At 36.3% G+C, this 21,038-nt stretch overlaps 1 protein-coding gene across 8 annotated transcripts in view; it reads right to left on the bottom strand.

The window, feature by feature from the left end:
* The window catches only part of DGKB (diacylglycerol kinase beta), a 408,380-nt gene that overhangs the window by 72,724 nt on the left and 314,618 nt on the right, over nucleotides 1-21,038 (bottom strand). For all 8 annotated transcript variants that reach the window (XM_069860357.1, XM_069860356.1, XM_069860359.1 and 5 more), the window contains one exon: nucleotides 3,603-3,693. In XM_069860357.1, coding sequence (XP_069716458.1) covers nucleotides 3,603-3,693 — 91 coding nt within the window. The remainder of the gene's footprint in view (nucleotides 1-3,602; nucleotides 3,694-21,038) is intronic.

Below are 21,038 nucleotides of genomic sequence, written 5' to 3'. Positions count from 1 at the left end.
CTCTGAATTATATTTTATAAAGGTACCATAATTTTCACTTCAGGAGAATGGTTTTCTTACAAGTAAGAAAAGGCATGGGTCTTCACTGCTATTTTGGAAGCAAATTTGTGGTTCCCCTCTATATTTTATATGTATTAAATATTAAGATGATTTATTTTACTAAAAATTCTGCTCATGTGTATGCTCACTTGCTGCTATACATTCTAGATAAACAGATATTAATTTCATAATTAAAAGTAATCTTGTGTAAATACCCTGCAGGCCTCAATGAATCAAACACATACTGTGTGTCAGGCCTCCCACTGTCTTCAAGTGGAATGTACTGGCTGGATAATTAGATAGTACATATTTTTTAACCTTATTTGCATGCATATTATATCTTTTGCACACTGACAAGCAGCAGTAACAACAAAAGTCAGATTACCACAGGGAATTCCCACAAAGAAGTCTTCATTCCTTATAATTTGCAGCCTAAATTAAAATAATTTGATCTTTGACAAGGATGAAATGTCAAGCAGAAGGGGGTCCTCTACAAGCCACGGCCTGTGGCTTCTGAAATCTGCCTAATTTATGTCAGTCACTTCTTAATACATATTTAAGTATTACACGAGAAAGATGATAAATATGCAATCTGACACCTTTGGTATTTCCCTGCTGTTAATTTATAAAGGTCTGGCGTCCCCCAAACTGACTGGAATTATTTAAATAAAAGAAGAATTGTGAAATAGGATGGTGCAGGGTCTGGCTTCCATTTTCAGTCAATATTGAACACAGCAGGTAGTATACTAAGACAATTACTTGACTAGGCCTCCGAATCCCACAGTGATGAGGAACTTTCTGAATTAGTAAAAGAGGATTTTTTGTGTTCATACACAGAGAAGAGGTTTGTGCTACAGGTAGCTCCGCGTTGTCCTAACACATTCATACACTACAACAACAAAACGCAGATGTGTTCTGCTCCTTTTCAAATAATGCAACGATGCTGCTAAAAATAAAGCATGGCTTTAAAACGCAGAGCATGCCTACCTACATCAGAATTAAACACTGGCACTTTTATTTCTTTTTTTTGCCTTCTTTCTCGGCCCCAGGCCCTTTTCAGGCAGCATCTTTTACAGTTCATTCATTAGATCAACATTATTCAGATAATCTCAAAGCTGAGAACATATCTATGCCTGAAAACAGCAGAGATTATGGCTTTGTGGTGTAACCAAGTGCAATATCATGCAAGACTACGTGACTGTTTAAACTCCTTTCTCCCACCCATTAATGCCAGGTAGCACAATAGGCTTTCTCTGGTCCCACAATGGTTTTACAGTGCGGTAGGTATGGATCTATACCGACTGTAATTAAACACCTTTCACACACCTTTCTGTTTTTCTGAAGTGAAAATACAATGTAAGTGCTCTAAACTGTAAAATCTCAAGCCTCATTTACTTACACATCATTATTAAAAATAAATGCTTATTGTTGCCCCTTTTTTCCCCCTTTAGAATGTATGTTTCTCTCCTCAACTTCTTAGATCTCATCTTGGAAATAACATCACATCTTATTAGGGATAACATAAGAACAGAGCATCCAGACTTTGTTCTGCATCTCACACAGAAGAAAATACACAGAATATGAGACATGAATGAGTATCAGGAAAGCCCAACTTAATTAAGTTACAAATCAAATACAGCATTTGCCCACCAAATGTTTTTGATTGCTGTCTCCCAGCTCAGCAATACAGTTCCTTAACCTTCATGGGCTTTGTTCATTCAAGATTTGGCTGTAGAGCAAATGCATTCTTTGTGCATTTTATTGAGAGAGAAATGTGGTATCATACACCAAGTTCTCATTTACAGCAACAACCACAAGCAAGGGCCAGCAAGTTAAAAATCACATGAAAACAGTGCTTCTCCTAAGTGTTTATAACATACAAACGAGGAACAAATACAAGCATATTGGCAGGCATTGTTCATTCAGATGTAATTTACTCATTGTAAATAAATCTGTAAATGAGCATCTCCTAACACTTGTATAAACATTTTTGAAACTATTTCCCTTATGTTTTTTCTTCTAATTGTAGGACTAATAATAATGACCAGGGCAGATGAAGTGAATATTAAAAAACATGTTTCATATACCAGCAATGTAACATATCATTGGTAATGATGGTGTTATTGATAAGAACTGGTTATAATTATACAACTGGTATCAGCAACATTACAAACTTGTATGCTTACTTGTTGGCTCCAGGATGTTAACATTTCATCACCTTGCAGTGATTACAATTAGACAGTTTAAGACCATCACATCTTACCGGCATTGCAAGATTTTTGCCGAAAAGAAATATTTTCTTGGGAAAGCCTGCTCTTCAATTTGTATTTCATTGAAAAGTACATTCAACTTGCAGTATATTCCAATCAAATCAGATAAGCATTTCTCTCTATAACTAATGAAATATTTTTCAAGCCACATATTACATATACTGAAACCCAAATATGTGAAGCACTGTCTGGGGAAGCAAGGGTTTTTTGTTTGGTTCATTTTTCCCAGGGTTTCTGGTTGCCTGGTTGGCTTTTGGGTTTTTTGTTTGGTTTTGTTTTTTTTTTTAAATTTTCTAATCTAACATACTTCCACTTTAAAAAGAAACATAACAACAAAAAAGGGGAGTCTGGCACCCAGGTCTTACAGTTTCTGTGTCAGCATTCTTGGTTACTGTTCTACTATCAGATCCATTGTCCCTGTAGATCATTTCAGACTTCACTTTTCAGGAGGCTTTGACCAGACTCTTGTAGCTCCCACCGTGCCCCTCAGAGAAGCACATGCTACTATACAAATAGTCCACTGACACGTGCAGTTTCTCATTACTAGAGGAAAGGAAAAGCACCACAATCCTCTTGAGGAATGATTTCATTATTTAATTTAAGTTCTCAGGTTTGTACCTCCACTCATTTCACATTTTTCATTTCCTTATTTATAAATATCAGCCCCTCAAACAGTTTATGTAACGTAGCCATTTATGCTATCAACCATCAAAGTAGCAGTGGCACATTATTTTAAATTCCTATTTTGTCTATAACTATCCTGTGTCTTTTCAGTTAATGTTCAATGTATAATGGAAAGATGACCCCTTGTGCCAAGAGAAAAGCTATTTAATGAAGAGGAATGATTCCAAAAAATATATATTCTTTAACCTTTATTCAGGAAAGTAAGTACAATTTTAGGGAATTGAGTTTTAAAGGTTATAAAAACTTGGGACCTAGAAATAATAAGATGATTTTTTTTTTATTTTAATCCTGCAGCAGCTCTCACTCCCTCTGACAGCCTTTCATTTTTCCATCTGACCTAGCCACACTCCCTATTGATTTCTAATGTTATATTTCACCTCTTGACCTTGTCTACTGTATTAAGACTTCACTAATCATCAAACTGAACTTTGTTCCAGTGTGCAGAGCTACACTACAAATAGACATGATAAAAATAATATTTTGGAATATAGGGTCGAAAGGATGTGCACTGCTATGCCTTCTTGGATTCAGGCACTCTGCACTCTTGCTCCCTGCATTTCAGCCAAACTAGTGACATTTCAAGGAGAAAGGCAACAATTAGTTTCTTACTTCTATTTCTACTGATTCATGCAGCTTCTTACAGGTGGCTGAGAAAGTTTCCGAAGTGCCAAATTCAAAATACCAAAATTTGTTCTTCATTCTGAAACAAGAAAAAAAAGAAAAGAAAAAAAAGAAAGATCTTATTCACTATCAATATGTGACAAAAGTGATCATCCTGTCTTCCATTATAAGTAATGGCAAAGGCTTGGGAACATATGACATCCCATTTGAAATAGATGAGCTCATAATTTTCAAAGCTTAAATGTTGGTGTCAAGTTGTATGATATCCCCTAAAGGGATAACAGGAATGTGTTGAACTGACAGGTTCAAATGTACCTTTGACTTTTCTTTTTCAGTGACTATCAGAATATTTTTTGTCACTTAACTAGTGACATACCTCAGAAAAATGTATCTATTTTATTTCATGTCTTACAACTACTACACGATTTCTGATTCATGGTTAAAATCTCTATCCCACAGAGTACGAGAATGGGCAAGCAGGGTACTCCCATCATGAAGAAGAGCCAAGACAAAAATCCAGCTTGCCTTACGTTACCTAAAGGTAAAGGTAAAAGCTTATTGTTCATGATGACAGAAGAGATATTTGAAGAAAATAAAAATTCCAGCTCTTACAATCTTTAGATATTTTGCAGTAGGAGAGCTGTATTACCAGGTAATTAACTCACAGACACATTTTAAATGGGTGATGAGACCTGCATCTTGAAGTTCATTAACAGATTCTACAGAAAAATAAAACTGGATATAAATGCTGGCAAATTGCTTAGTTTATCATGACAGCAGGCAGAGATTACACTTTTTTCTTCTTAAATACATAAAGACTGCACTTCTGTTTTACCAGACTTACTGCATACTGTTAAATACAATCAGGACACCATCAGTACCATTTCAAATAAGAATGTGTGGTTTTGTTTAACTCTCATGAGTAATTATTATTCTGTAACAAAACAAGAAGCCAAAGCAAAAAAAAAAACCACCACCAACAAACCCACTGAATTGGAATTCATTATTCACACTTAGAAATCAGATATTAACACAGTTCATCCACTTGTATAAACTGTTTTCTGATACAGACACAGCACAGTGTGCTTCAAACTTGAAAATTACTGGTTTTGCCTGAGGTAGAAGTGGAGAAGGGTGAAATGCAGGAGCAGATGACTGTCAAGCATGCCATCAAAAGTACAAAACCTATCCTTGGCATTTATTTCAAACTACTAACGAAAGTCCACTTAATGGCTCTTAAAGTCACAAAGGAAAGAAGGAGCCTTGCAGTACCGAGCTGTTCCCAGAAACGTGTTGGCGTGGAGGGGGGTGGAACAGAAGAACAATAAGAAAGAAATCAACAAATTTCTAAGAAAAAGTTACAAGCACTTCCAAAGGTTTTTGCACACAAAATCTGAAAACGTTTGGAAATCTTTTTTGAGAACCTGCTCTGCGATAAATGGCATATTCTTAAAAGAGCTCCTCCAGTCAGAACAGCTCAGACCAGACACCAAGAGCTCGTGAGTAGAAGTGACCTCATGTATTTTCCTTCTGTACCTGCAGATTAGTCAGCACACTGACACGATGACCTAGGATCAACTGGTCTATTTGTGCCAACATAATGAAGAAATGCAGCGTCCTTTAATTTCCAAACAAGTGTAAATATAGTACCAAATTCCTGTTGGGTCTCGCTGGAACATCTGGATGTAGTCATATGCCTGCTACTTTCTACAGAGGGAAGATGAATAATGAAACAATAAAAAAAACCCTTGATATAAATATTCAGGAAAATATTTTGAAATTTCTTTTGATTTTATTATTGAGTATGATGAACAAGCCTTTGCATCTTTGAGAGCTCTTCCTCTTCCTATTCATTTTTTTTACCTCAAATGAAGCATCTTTTCTTTTTCTTTATTGAAAAGCCTGCTTTAAATCGAATTCTTAGCACAGTATATAATAAACACTTTGACTTCCACAAAGATAAAATAGATAGAAATATTTTGAAGTCATTCAGAATATATTGTGTCAAATTCACGTATTTGAGCAAAACAAAACCTAACATTGTCGGAGCACTCAAGGTTTACTAGCACATTTAGATTTATAAATCAAAACCTTGTAGAACTATATGACAGAAGATTAAGTACATTTATCAGGTGAACTTTTGATGGTAGTTGTATTTCTTGTCATTGTAATACACCCTATAAGATTACATTAGGTCAAAAAATGTAGTAGTGTATACCTGTCCTCAGTTCTCTAGTCTACTGTATCTCTCTTTTTAAGGATAGAAAGACAATCTATTTGACAGCTTTTCCAGTACAAAGGCAGAGGTAGATACAAATAAATCTATGATTCACTTCCAAAAGGATTTACCAAATCCTTTTAACATCCATGAAACAGAGTAGTTTTTATTCAAATAGACTCTTTTTTATTGAACAGAAAAATGTATTATGTCTTTTGTTTTTACATGTACAAAGTTGAATGTAAAGAAATCAACACAAATTATACTATAATTTCCATAAACAAGATCAGTCTTATTATTATAGTAAATCTTCTAAATTTTCTAATAATAAAAAACCTTTAAATTTATATCTTCCACCTGCATTCCTCTTTCAAACAGGTGAAGCTTATCTGCTTATCAAGACAGCAGCAAATAGTAGAAGATCCCATTTAGAAGATTAATGAACTAGAGTAGTGGCCATTCTTATTTCTTCCATAATGATAGAAATAAATTTTACACTAGTAAACAAATACATATTTAATGACAATTTTGCAGTATTAAAACTGTAAGAAACTGAATCACAGTAGCACTTTTCTTTATAACACTGGTTTCGTTGGAATAGGAAAGGGAATAGATTATTGTACAGGAAAGGGTTTTGCATATGCTTCAAAGTGCATAGCTAAACTCTTAAATATCTCTGTGTTTGAAAATACAACATAAATAAAACATCAATAATGATTAAAGGCTGACCTATCTAATCTTGCTATTGGACTACAGTATGTCAAAATATATAGTCTATGGATGTAGGAACAACAAAAATACCTGTAATTCAAGAGCCCGAACACCTTTCATGCTGGTCGTGTTCTACACCCTCAAGCACTGGTCAATATTCTGATTAATGAAATAATCTTCTCAGGCAGGAATGAAACAAATAGGCAAGACAGTACAGGAAGGCTAATACTGCTACTTCTTACAGTGTTTCTGTGCTGTGGAGAAGCATCAGACTTGGAAACTTGGATATTTTTGTTGGAAAAGTTCAGGCTAATATTTGGTAATCAAGGCAAAATGATCAAAATAAGTCTGTGATATGGGTTTGCTCCATTATCAGTTAATCAGAAACCCCCCTACTGCTAAAACTATTTTATATAACCTTTCTGATTAAGCAATTACAAGACATGTCATTGAAAAATTGTCCTGTATCTAAATATGGAAACAGTAAATATTCTACATCTGAAGAGCATCTGTACTTTATGGCAGTAAGCACACTCTGCCACAACATGCCTAACAATAGATCAGCTATAGGCTGCTAATAAAAGTACACAACAATAAAACAAGAGTATCTTTAATCTTCAGGAACAAATTCATATTCTAGTGTTAAACATCTACAGTTGGAACAATCTCATATTGCCACATTTCTAGGTTTGCCACACTTCCTACCACATTCTATTCACAGTTCTTATATTTATTATTTATATTTATTATACATATTTCTACTTTATTTTAGCGATGCAGTGTCAAGCTTCAATCACTTAAACTAGAAATTTCTACATCAGGAAATTTCTGACCGCAATTTTTTATAAAATTTCAGCTGAAATATTTTGACCGTTTTTTTAAACGGCTGCTGAAAAACATGTATATTTGCTTAAGTGTGTTTGATAACATACACTTTGAACTCTTTCAATACGGCTATGCCTTCAGAGCAGAGATTTTAAATTTAGCACAAGGATGGCCTTGCATCAAGAATATGCCTCTGGTTGTCTGCATGAAAATACTTACAGAATTTAATTATATTATGAACATTTGGAAATACATTCTGGGAAAGCTTTATTTTCAATATTTTCATATAGCAGAGAAAGAACAAATTTTTGTCTCTGGTTTTGTCATATTTCATCCTTTAACCTACACAAAGTAGAGAGACTTTTACCCATAGAAGTACTAGAATTCATAACTTTTCCAAGGTAAATTCCTTGAAAAGTCCACTGACAGGAAGCAATCTCTACCACAAATCTGTGAAAGAACGTCTGACATGACAAGCAGCACTTGGTTTCCTTCCTAAACTTTTCCCCAAAATATAATCCCTAAGCAGTGTCTTCTGAAAACACTTTTTAAAAAGCTATTCCAATTATGTTGCAGAAGTGCTGTTTGTTGGTGAGCATTAAGAGTTGGTTTCAGTCTGCATCACAAACTCACATCGTTTCCAGCATAAAGCTCCCATGCTAAGAATAGCATTCATGAACAACAATTTATAGGGAGTAATGAATTTAAAAAGAAAAAATGCCATGGCAAGAAAAAAAAAAGTAGGCGAGAAGCCTTGTAGAGTGGTTGTGCATCATCTCATTCACCACAGTTGTGGATCATGTTTAGAGCCAGAGATTCAGGGTAAGTATTTAAAAGGAAAAGGTCTCTCTGGGTTCCTTTTCCTCCTTCTTCATTCTTTTGTCTTCTGTTCCAAGAAAATGTGGAATAATGTGTAGAATCACCTCTGCAGGGAATAAAAAATCCCAAAGAAGTGTGCTCAAATGGAGGTGTAAGACACAGGTATATTTCCACAGAGGTGAAACAGTGAAGAGTCCAAGGGGAGAAAGAGGTTGTTAAGTACATGTGAAAGAAAAAGGAGAAAAATGAGGGAATCGAGAAAGAGAAGAATGAGAAAAAGATAGGAATCCAATTTCAAAATGCATTGAAGTTCTGCAATACTGCAAGAAGAATGATGATAAATAGAGAAGGGAAGAAAAAATAATGCTAAAGGAGACTCAAGTGAAAACACATATTTCTGAAGTCTGAAAATATGGATAATAAGGTCTAAAAATGGTATAGGAAGAACCATACTGGGAAAGAAAGTGGAACAGCTGTTCCAATATTCTGTCACTGACAGTGGTGAGGACCAGAGATTTCAGAAAACAGTGTAAAAATCTATGTAGTATACAGATGGGAATAATCTAGCTTTAAGGGAGTTTTATTATTATTTATGATTCTATCAAATTCAAAAAGTGTACGTTTAGATTGGACATACAGAAGAATTTTTTTACAATAAGGGTGGTGAGACACTGGAACAAGTTGCCCAGAGAAGCTGCGGATGCCCCATCACCAGAAGTGTTCTGAGTCAGGTTGGACCATACTTTGAGAAACATGAACTAGTAAAAAATGTCCCTGTACAAGACAGGGGGATTGGACCAGATGATCTTTAAAAGTCCCTCCCAACTCAACCTATTCCATGATTCTACAATCTTAGTTCAGACAGTTCCTAGCATGAAACAGTATGGAAAAAAAAAAAGGAATAAGAAAGAAAAAAAAGAAAAATAAAAGATTAGTTAAATTCATGGGAACCGATTACCCTTTTTAAAAAAACCCAAAACAACAAAAGCCCCCAACTTGTTCCATTAATCCATGGCTGTATCCTGCTTTATTTGAGTTTAGAATTTCATATTGCATCAAACAAACCACCAACATAGAGGCCCTAGTGATGGTTCTCAGTGCACAGAGGGATAAGGAGGGTAAGAGTCTGCACCCAGGAACAACTGAAGAAGAATCAGCTGTTGAAGTCTGTTTCTGCAGTTGGGAATAAAAGAGCCTGGAACCTTTACCATTTAATTCCTCTCAGGTCATGCAAAAGTTGTCTTAGGCATCTGAAGTTGCTGCTTTTGCTTTATTGAGTTCCAGCTCAAGCAACATACATTCAAGAGTAAATGAAATAAAATTTACAGTGGATTGTAAGTCACTGTGTTTGTACTTCATATTTCTGCTAATAAAGTGTGCTGATACATTGAATTTTATCTAACTAAATGCTAAATATCTTAGAAAATAAATAAAATGAAACATCAGCTGCTAAAAATATTTTAACGCTTCATATAATTTAACATAAAGAATATTTTTATCAAGTCCTATCCTGCTCACATAAGTTTTCAAGAGACAACATATTTTCCATCTTTTCTCACTGCTCATAAATCTATTATCTAGGTAATTTTATACTTGGGTAAAAATGATTTCATTGCAGCACATAATATATATTAATAAGAATGTATGACTTTTTCTAATGCTCTTCTTTTCTTTCCACTTCTGTCTTAACAATCATATAATTCCTGTTCTGCTTTATAATGAATCATACGCAAAGGTAAGGAAATAGCCAGTGGAGATGCACATCCATAAGAGATTTATGTGTGACTGGCATGATTTTAATAGAGACATCTTTGTCAATTTTTTCTTTTTCCATTACCAGCTGTACTTATGGCAAATCTAAGGGTTACTCTCTTATAGCACACATCACGAGCAGAGATTGTATAGATAGAGAAGTTGAAATCCTGAAAGAACTGTTCTAGTTTTCCACAATAAAAAAAAAAAAAATCACATTATCATACAACGATACCACCTGTTGTTGGAAAGCTACTCCATGCAAGTTTATACCATTAAGTAACACTGTGAGATCCTCTCTTCCTGACATTTATTAGTTCTGGGGCTGCAAAGCTGGATTTGACTCCATTCTCTCTCATACTTTATAGCACCATTTTGCACTGTAACTTGCATTTCTGCATGCAGCTGGTCTGCAGTTTCTGTTTTCCACCTGCCTGCCCCACTTCTCTAGCTCTCTGCTCAATTTTCTACAAACTGTCTGCAGTTTGCTCCAGCTGTAACTACCAGCTCCCCCCTTGCCTTTTCAGTTCTCCTCCTGCCTTCAGCTGTGCTGTCGTGTCCATCCAAGAGCCCACTCCGGGGCATCTTGCTCACTCTGATCGCTTGCAGCAATAAATAAACACAAATTATGAAGAGTTGCAAAAGGCTTTGAAGCACTGAGTGACTGCGGTATAGACATGTAGTTGACATTTAATATGAATAAATGTAAAATTATCCTTAGAGGAAAATAAAGAACAATCCTAATTTTACAAGCAGTGATGAGTTCTCAGGGACAAAGTCTCGGGGTTACAATAGCTGAATGAAGAGTTGGAGCAGTGTTTAACAGAATTTGCATGAATCGTGTTGTGATAATGTATACTATGTGCAGTCTTCCTCTCCCCACAGGGGAAACAGGGGGGAGGAGGGAGAGAAAAAGAAAAAGGGTACAGTAGAACTGGAGAAGTATGGAGAAAAACAGTGGAGACACTCAAACTATTGAACATATCTGAACTCTTCAGCCTAGAAATGTGATAAACGGGAGAGATATGACAGAGTCCTCTGAAGTCATATATGCCCCTGGGAGGATCAGTACAAGAACAAGTTAGGACAGATGAGAAGGACTTAGGTGACAGTAGATACAACAAATAAAAGTTTTCCCTACACAGCTTGCAAGTATGCTAACAGTATGTTAAAAATTTACATCAGTTAAAAAATGATTGGGAGAATCTATGGAAGGAAGAGCCACTGAAGTCAATATAATAAATGCAACACAAATATAGAAATAAGTTACACGTTATCCCACTTTTCTTTTCTTAGACTGGCTCGTTGACCTTTTGGCTGACACCAGATAGGTATTTTTATGTTCTTATGTTTCTGGTCACAAATACATTTCCTCTTAATATCTTTGTTGGATTATCTATTCCTCTTCAATAAAGGTCTTGCCACCCATTAGCACTTGATATCTCAGGTTCTAACTATCCATTTGTATTGAAATATTTGTACAGATATTAATATTACCAGTCAGTTCAAACATTCCAGACAGGTACTGATGCTCCCAAACACCATCTGTTATGTGTATATTTACAGAAAAAAAAGGTGAACAATTTCATTAGAGGTCTACGTGCTGTTTCTTGATTCTGATTCTACTGATCAGAACGTAATCTGTCTAGTTTTTTGACAGAAACAGTAGCCAGATGGGAAGTGGTCACTCTGCCAGGGCTACCAGAAAATACATGAGCAAAACCAGGACGATAGTCATATCCGTAATCCACATTCTTCACTTATTTGATTAAATCTAAAACCTTTCTCACATGCCGTCCTTACACTACAGACTTCAGCAGAGAGAAGTCTATTACTAACATGGATACAGAGGAGAATCTTATTCAAAAATACAAGTGAAAATGCCCATATTGACACATAAACAACACACTGATAATTTTAAGAGACTTGGAGTACTCTGCTAGGTGCTGTGATGCAGGAGGAACTCACTGACTTTTGAGCTCTGCCTCAGGCTGCATCTATTCTGTGCCAGTATGCAAAAGGATGTTCATGAGAAAAAAAAGAGATATTTCTCAGAGGGTTATGGAATAGCAGTACGCTCAACCGAGACAAATTGCAGGAAGTTAACCTGCAGCACCTGGTATAGAAACCAGCTACTATAAACTGACTGATACAGTTTACAAAAGAGATTCCTCCATGTAAGGGGGTACTGTTCCTACTGTGCAATAGAAATATCTGTTTTACATATGGAATTCTGACATTTGCTTTTGAATATATTCTGTATTAACAACAGTTAGTAAGACTTAAAAAAACACGCAGTTGATAATCTCAAAACATTTACTTAAAAAGCATCTTCATTATATCTGTGATATAATGTCATTGGGCTCTACTAAATGAACATTCCTGCAAGTCTTAAATCCTTTGTGTCCATTCCCCTTCATGAAGATTTTTGCTCTTAACATTTTACTTATTTTTATCCTCATAATCTTCCTCAGTTTCCTTCCCAAATTCCCCAGTCTTGGGAGCAGATGCTGAGGCACCAATGAGTCAATCTGAAGAGGTTTTTTATCGTGAACCAAAAAAAAAAAAAAAAGCTCATAAACATTTCCACATTTACCAGCCTTGGTTGTACTAGAGAACCAACAAAGCTTTTTTTCTCTTTTTTTTAAAAAAGCCCACTCTGTATATGTTATAATAGACCTACTATCTTAAAGCAAGGTCATAGACCTTCACATTTCATCTTTAAATGATGTCAGATGAATGAAACAATTTTCCTTACCCACTAATATGGATATGTAAAAGCAGATATGACACTGAGGAGTGCTTATATTAATGAGACCATTGTTAGGGCAGTTCAGAGGTTCAGGGACAGGTTTGTAAGGAGCAGCTCCTCACTGGCTGCTCCACATGCACAACTGTAGCTCTGTTTTGGAAAGCAAACAAACAAATAACCCAGTTTTGTTATCCTGTAATGCAGGTGATTATATGTAATTAAATAATCTTTTTCTTTACCCAATATTTTAACTCCCACTGAAAATCTGAAAAGTCTCAATACCACTATTCAATTCTTGCCAAAAAAATCCCTTAAAATTCTTCAAACACTGGGCTTTATACCATTCCCAAGTAGGAAAAAATGAGACTAAGAAAAAAAAAGTAAACAATCAAGAATCAAGTGTTGTAAGGGAAACAATGAGCAGCCCTTCTGTAAACACACAGGAGACTGGATGGGGCCCTGGGTAACCTGGTCTAGTGGGAGGTGTCCCTGCCCATGGCAGGAGGGTTGCAACTAGATGAGCTTTAAGGTCCCTTCCAACCCTAACTATTCAATGATTCTATGAGAAACATCAGACTCTTGTCTAGAGTATATTTGACAAAATCTTTTCTCCTTAAGACCCCTCCAGAACTATTGAAGCCTGACAGGACTGGGGCAAGACTGAAAATCTCTGCCTCTCAGCTTGAGATTCACAGGACTTTGAAGATTCTTTTTTTTTTACTGAAAGAGCAGATTTATGAGTTTACAAAGCCTCACCCTTTCCAAGCTTCATTGCCTCCTGATTCCACTCATATGAGAAGATTGGTGGAATCTCTCCTAAGAATCATAGAATCACTGAGTTGGAAAAGACCTTTGAGATCAACTGTACCTGTCCACTTGTCCACTATTGAATCATACCCCTAAGCACTTCATCTACCCATCTTTCTAATACCTCCACAGAGGGTGACTAAACCACCTCCCCAGGCAGCCTGTTCCAGTGCCCGATAACCCTTTCTGTGAAGAATTTTTTCCTAATGCCCAATCTGAACCTCCTCTGGTGCAGCTTGAGGAGAAGTAAGGAAGGGGGTCAGTAGGATGGACACCTCGGACTTCTGGAGGGCAGACTCGGGACTGTTCAGAAGGCTGGTTGATAAAATTCCATGGGAGTCAGTCCTTAAGGGCAAGGGAGCCCAAGACAGCTGGATGCACTTTAAGAAGGAATTCTGGGTGGCACAAGAGCAGTCTGCCCCTGTGTGTCAGAAATGAGCCAGCAGGGGAGAAAACCAGCTTGGCTGATCGCTATGCCCCAGGCATCCTTCAGCCATCACATCTCTGTTCACAAGCAGCAGATCCAGCAAGGCACCTTCACTAGTTGACTAACTCACCAGTTGCGTCAGGCAGTTCTCTTCCACACACTCCAGGAACCTCCTAGACTGTTTGCTCTCTGCTGTACTACACTTCCAGCAGACATCTGGTACCTTGAGGTCTCCCACAAGGACAAGGGCTAGCGATCATGAGACTTTTCTCAGTTGCTTGTAGAATAACTCATCAGCCTCTTCTTCCTGTCCAGGAGATCTATAGCGGACTCCTTCCCCCATGCCTCCCCCCAAACCCTACAAGATAAATGAAGCCTCATTATCCCTCATTTTACTTCCAAAAAGAGAATAGGAATTTAAAAACCATACCCTTACAAGAATTAGGTGGAACAAGTCATCTAAAGCATCCTTTTAGTGACTTACCATAGAAGAACCCAAGCTCTAAGCCTAGTCCACTTGTGTTCCCTGTAGCAACTTAAATGCAAAAGGCAGCATAAGCTGTCCCTCCACTCTAGCCTGATCTTCTAGGAATTTTTAAATTGCCATATAACCTATCTTACTCTCCGGGAAGTGCACAGACACTGTGCAACCTCATTCCCTGCAGCTCTTACATACAGACCATTCAGGAGAGAACAGGCAGGTGACACATGTAAGCCAAGCTTCTTTGTCTTTGCATAAAAAAAGTTCATAATTACTAAATAACAGTACATTCCTTTCTATGTTGTAGGGCAGGATGGGACAAGCTTTTCTTCTACAAGACCACCAATTTTTTAGAAACCTGAAAATATTATAATTAATGTTTTATTTGTGTGCCTATATTTTTAGGCAACTTTTTCATCCCCGAAAACCGAACACAGTCATCAGCTGCGGTTAAAAGTGCTGTTCTGTAAATGTGCAGAGACTTCAGAATGCATTTTTAGTGTGACAGAAGTTCTATACTTAGCAGAAATCAGGACTTGGCATTGAAAATGCACATGGTAGCAGTATAAATAATAAATTCTACTACTATAACAACTTACCACCTTACCCTTCAAAATACAAATTTAGAAAACTTTCTACACTGAACAGCACCTAAAAGGACTATGCAGGCTGCCAGACAGAGAGTAAAGCTAAAAACAGCATAGTGATTTTGTGTCACTGTACAAGGCTATGTGACCAAAAATTTTGTTAGACTATCAGCAAACAGGAGCTATAGACCCAGCATGTCATTGTTTCATTTATAAGAACTATGTAGTGAGAAAACTTATTTTTTTAATCCCTGTGCTCCATTATAATTTAAAATACGTTCAATCAATTAGAAGATGATTAATTTTCAGAAGCATACTTAAAATAAATACATAAAATCTCTCCTATGTGCCTGCTATGGAACGTGCTGGTGATTATACACATTCCAGCTTCGGATAGTCTAAACATATAGTCGCTTTCCATAGGGATAAACACAATGATCACTTCAAAAATCCTTCTGCCTTTCTAATTTTTGGATAATCATATGCTACAGGAATGGTAAATTTAGCACCGATGTCTAGTAGGATTCTTTTCTGTATCAAGAGAATTGGTGAAGAATCAAACTTTATGGGTGATAATTCTAAGCTATCAAGTGAGCCTAGTAATTAGACCTGTGCTTCTGCCTAAATTATATTTGTCTTGTTCAGTGCCTTTGCTTTTACTTCTTATACTACAGCTCCATATTGCATTTCTAATCATTACTTCACCCCAGCTTTTTAAAATCTCTCACAGCTCAATGCTACCAGCTGTTGTTTTCATTCCTAATGCACTTCACTTGCGAGCAAAAAAACCAAAAACCAACTCCCCCCACCCCGAATTAGATTTCTTTGAACATCGTCCTTACTCACAGCTTTTCAGCTCCTGAGATAAATGGAAATCATTCTTTGCTTTAAAGTCTGTAATACTTTAGGACTTAAATTTGATAAGGAAATCAAACATGGTCAATGAGGATACTGTGATCTGGAAGCATTGATCTGATTTCTTAAAATTTGCGGGATTCCAAAGACTGGTTGACTTAAAAAATGCACCAGTTAAAGTAGTTTTCTAAACTTAAACAAACAAGTACAGTTCAGTGCATATTATTAAATTAAGAAATGTAAATCAAAGGAGCTACTCACACAGATAAAATGACGCACTTCAGTGAATGCAGAATTAGCACTCTATTTCTGTATAAAACTTCATAATTTGTAGTTAATAATTTTCAGTTAGTTAATAATTTTCTAACTGATCTAAATTAAGCCAAATTAATTCACTCTTAAATGAGATTTAGAATATATCTACTCTATTATATGTTCCAGTTCAATCATTCTGTAGATTGAATTTAAAAAGTAACAAGCAAAAGACAAAACAAACAGACAAACCTCATATTAAACTGGCAGGTTTTTTTTTTTCTAATGTAGACATGTTATTTGACACACAGAAAACATTAGCTGCACATTGTTTGTTAAAATACATGTACAGCTTTTTGTGAACTATGAACATACCAGTAAGGATATACAAATTACCACAACATAAAATTCTGCTTCACAGAGTTCACTGTAGTTCATGAAAACTGCAGGTAACACTTCCACTGACACTCGTAGTTTTATAACACTCACAGAATCTAGATTGTATGCTTGGCTTTCTTTCAAAAACGCAGATCTTAAAGAGTATGTAAAAGTATATAAGCATAGCATCTAAAACAGATCCTCAAATAGATTCTGCCAAAAACTTCTTAAGGCTGAAGAAAAATATTAACACCCATAAAATATAGTTGTACAGCATTACATCTGAGAAAGGGCAAGGGAACTTTTCCAAATCCTAACAAACAAAAAAGCTCAGAGAAACCATGCATGAAACAGTCTGTAAAGTTTTCTGCTTGGGACTTTGCAACAGCATATACTAAAGTTTTAGCATGCTGACTATAAAAGGCTTTTTAAAGAAATGGGGTTTTTCAAATTTTTTCAACTGAGAGCACAGAGTAACCCATCAGTTTGCATTTTAATGTTGAGTAAAGAATTAGGATGAAGGTTCTTCAAAACTCTTAGCTTTTCTGTAGTCCCTCTGCATCAGTCTAAAAGTCCAAAGGAACAGCAAAAATTATTATCTTTGTACAGTATATAACAAAGCCCTAATGACTTTTAGTTCACAGTAATGCAATTTTTCTGTAGTTTAAGGGCCTGGCCAGAGAAAGTGAAGATACTGGAATATTTCTTCTTCCCATCAGTTTCTGCTATGTAGCATGGTGCTGAGGCTGAATCAAATATATCAGCAAGGATTAATGATTTAGCTGTCAGGAGAGGTGGCATAAGATACATGTAGGATTTGAAATACAACTTTCACATTGAAAAGATCTATATTTATACATTCTTGTTCAAGCCCTAGAGCAGACTGTAATTAGTTTTCAGGTAAGAGGTACATGCTTCTTTGTTAACATATAAGCAGCACATTAACAGAGTATAACTCCCTTCAGGGAAGGGGGGTGGAGAGGAGGATAAAAAACAAGACTGTTTAGCGAAAAACCTGCACTGAAATCAGTGCTGTTTTCACTAGACAACAGAGGCTATTATGTTAAGTCAGAACTATGCAATGATTTCTGAATAAAGGTCTTATCATTGCAAGTGGACTTCAAAAAAAATAATTCTGTAGAATTTTCCTAAGTAGTAATTATAGACCACGAGTTCGTAATTAACATAAAATTGTGACTTTATCCCTATGTAGGAATATTATTCAAATACCAGCTCTACTTTTCTAAGCTCCAAGAGAACATGCCTACTCTTTCTCTGAGTTCTTGCTTACAGCTAGATGTTTGCTGTGAGTATGAAGTATCATGGGCAATTGTCACATGATAAATTACTGTTTTCATACATCAAATATTAAAGCTGCTCACTACTGACCTTGAGCACCACTTACGCTCCCACAGCCAGGGCCCTTCTTTACGTCAGCAGGGTACAGCTGGCACAAATTCAGGCGAGCAATCAGATTCATAGAATCATAGAATCATAGAATAACCAGGTTGGAAGAGACCCACCGGATTATCGAGTCCAACCATTCCTATCAAACACTGTTCGGAAAAGGTGGGCTTTTTGAAAGCGTTGTCTCACATAGTACAACTGCAAGGCTTGACCACTCTTGAGAAAGGTGTTCAAAACCTGACCATTCCTACCAAGGAATCTGAGTATTACCTGTTCACATCGAATTGCAGCAAAGTATTTCTCAGTAAGTATTTCCACTTAACATTTACTCTCAGGGAACCTGCGTAGTGGGAGATATTTACGAGTTGCTTTCAGCTTAAAAATAAATCACCTCTAATTCCTCTAAGCGAAATCAATCAAAAGTCTGTAAAAAATGGACTGGTTGTTTGGTCGATTCTGGCAGAAAAGTAAACAGCACTTCAGCTTTTCTCCACCATTAAGGTCTAAATGGCCTAGAAAGTAAATCAATATCTCCAGTCAGCCTTCTGGCTATTGTTTAGCCAGTAGATATGGATTTTCTCTATCTTACTGCACTCCTTTGGGACTAACCTGTAATCCTCTGAGAGTAATAATAAGTTCGTTATCTAGTTCAGCTCTCTGTTGTACATTTAAATGGACCACATCCATCAGCAGCACTTGTTAAAGTTAAAGGACAGTGACATCCCATTCAACCAATTTCTCAGTGAAATACTTGCAACACCTGATGGAGAAAATTATTATAAAAATCTTACTTGTTGTAAGGTTATTAAATATGAAATATCAAAAATGAAGTAAACAGTAAATAAGAATTTTTCTTGTATAGGTAACATTTTTCGTTCATTAATGAGCTAAAATGTGGTGAAGTTTATTTCTGTCATACATCATGCAATCTTTCATCTCTCATCAATCTGTTTCAAATATTTCTGGTTAAATACTGCTGCAAAGCAGGCAGCTGTCCAAATCAATCAGTACTTTTTTTCCATTCCTGAACTACAAGAAGTTTGCTGGACTAGAATGATTTTCCCTCCTTCCACCTAGGAGCGCACAAGAAAGCTCTCTCATTTTTAAACACTGAAGTTCTAATGGCTGTACTCCCAGATCACAGAATCTGTGCTGTGCTCTCAGACAGGAAGAATCAGTATTTCTACAGTTTAAGCATCCACTGAACATATTTTAACAAACAACCTAGTTACTGTTCTATAGATACTCTAAGTATTTAAAAAATCCCCACCACTTACTACTTATTGGTTGCTGTGACTAGATCCAAAGTGTAAATTACACACATGAACACTGCTGTCTGCTGGAGAATGTGCAGCATTTTATCCACAGCCTCAATCTCAGCCCTCAGAGGGGCTACACAAACATACATAAGAGCCACAGCCACAACTGCCACACTGCCACGGGTTCTTTTCTCTAATTTAAGAATTATTAGGAAGAATGAAACAGGAAAAGGATGGCGGCTATGACACTGTTCAGGCAAGTGGTTTGAAGAGTAATACTCTCTATAATAACTAATCATTTTTTTTTTCTTTCCGAATTGCTTATCTGAATTGCTCGCACGTTTAAGTGAGTGACAAGCAGTCCTCAAAGCAAAAGAAGAGTTGACAGGATCCTAAACAAATAATTGATCCTTATAATGCAGCATCTAAATTCAAAGGTTAAATCTAAATGGTGATGCTGTACGGAGGGACAAATGGCACTTCATGACAGTGGCATTTCCCACAACACAGCTTTAGTCTCTGGTGAGCTGCTGTTGGTACTGGGATCACCACTAGGTGACAGCTAGAGAGCATCAAGAGCTCCCCCCACCTTCTTGCTAGCAACTTTGCTCTATTCCTAAAGCAATTCACTTGGCTTGGTGAAGTTTTTTCATGACTACAAGCAGCACTGTAGTGAAAATCAATAGAACTTAGGTTCCTACGTCCATGTCACTTCGAGGATATCTACTACTGTTGTGTGGAATAAGGCTTATACACCTTAAAAATGGAGCCTTAAAGTCTTCTTAATGTCACTAACCTTTGGCAGAGAATGAGGTCAGGTAAAAAGACAAAGAAAACAAAGGCACAGAATGGAGCATCTGAAAAAGCATCAGAAAACACATCCTTCCAAAGTACTATGCAAAAATTGGTTTTCTCTTTTGGTATGCAAGATGTGAATTGAAAATAAGTATCTCCTCTACTTTTCCATTGGACTTGAGTGTTCTCATCACTGCTAGAAACCAGTGATACAATTGATATTTGAGGTTCATTTGTTTGCTTTTGGGATTCTTATTGTGGGATCCTGCTCCCCATGTTATGTTTGTTCTCAGCAAACTGTGGTGCCAAGGGCTTGTAAGACCATTCTTTCACCAGGTTATTATGCCTACTGGTGAACACTTGTATTCTTCATTCTGACAGCAAATATACCTACTTGCAGTTTCTGTGCTTTCTAATACCTTCGTCTACTAAACCAAACAACATTTTACAATTAAATGACATGGAGATACTCAATATGAACATCTCATACTTTATTCTTTTCATGAGAAATTAAGATTCAACTTTTTGGTGGCTTTATTTGCATATTTTAAAAATTTTTACAGCTTTTTCCAGAAATATTTTTGAATGTCAATGTTCTTTTTAAAGACCAGACACTAGAATCACATACATCATCACAGCAATGGTCTCATGAACACCATATAAAGTTTAAAGAATCACCTTCCTACTTATAAATGTAATTCCTCCACTAATAAAGCCAAATATATCTGCTCTTAAAGCCACAGAATCACCCTTGAAAGCTCCTGTTCAGCTCATTTCCAGGTATGACCATTTAGTCCATTCCAGAGTCAGTGTTCTCTAAAACAAAGTTCTTAATTCCTTTTCACATGATCAATATCTGTGATTTCCCAATGCTTGGCCCTCCATTTAGCCATTTAAAAAAATACAAATTCATGCAGACAATGGTGTTATTGACCTTTCTTCACTATTATTTACCACTTCTCCAGTTCTTACAAGGCAAAAGTTTCGTTAGCACTGTTTGCCTACAGCTGTCTGACAAAGACATTACACTGCACTGCAAGAAGTAACTACTTAATTCTGTAAAAATGTTTTAGACATAAAAATATATAATAGTAATTAT

This window comes from Phaenicophaeus curvirostris, chromosome 6 (assembly GCF_032191515.1).
Source record: "Phaenicophaeus curvirostris isolate KB17595 chromosome 6, BPBGC_Pcur_1.0, whole genome shotgun sequence".
Lineage (NCBI taxonomy): Eukaryota > Metazoa > Chordata > Aves > Cuculiformes > Cuculidae > Phaenicophaeus > Phaenicophaeus curvirostris.
Note: the sequence above shows the minus strand (reverse complement) of the source record. Positions and strands in the feature narration are given on the sequence as shown.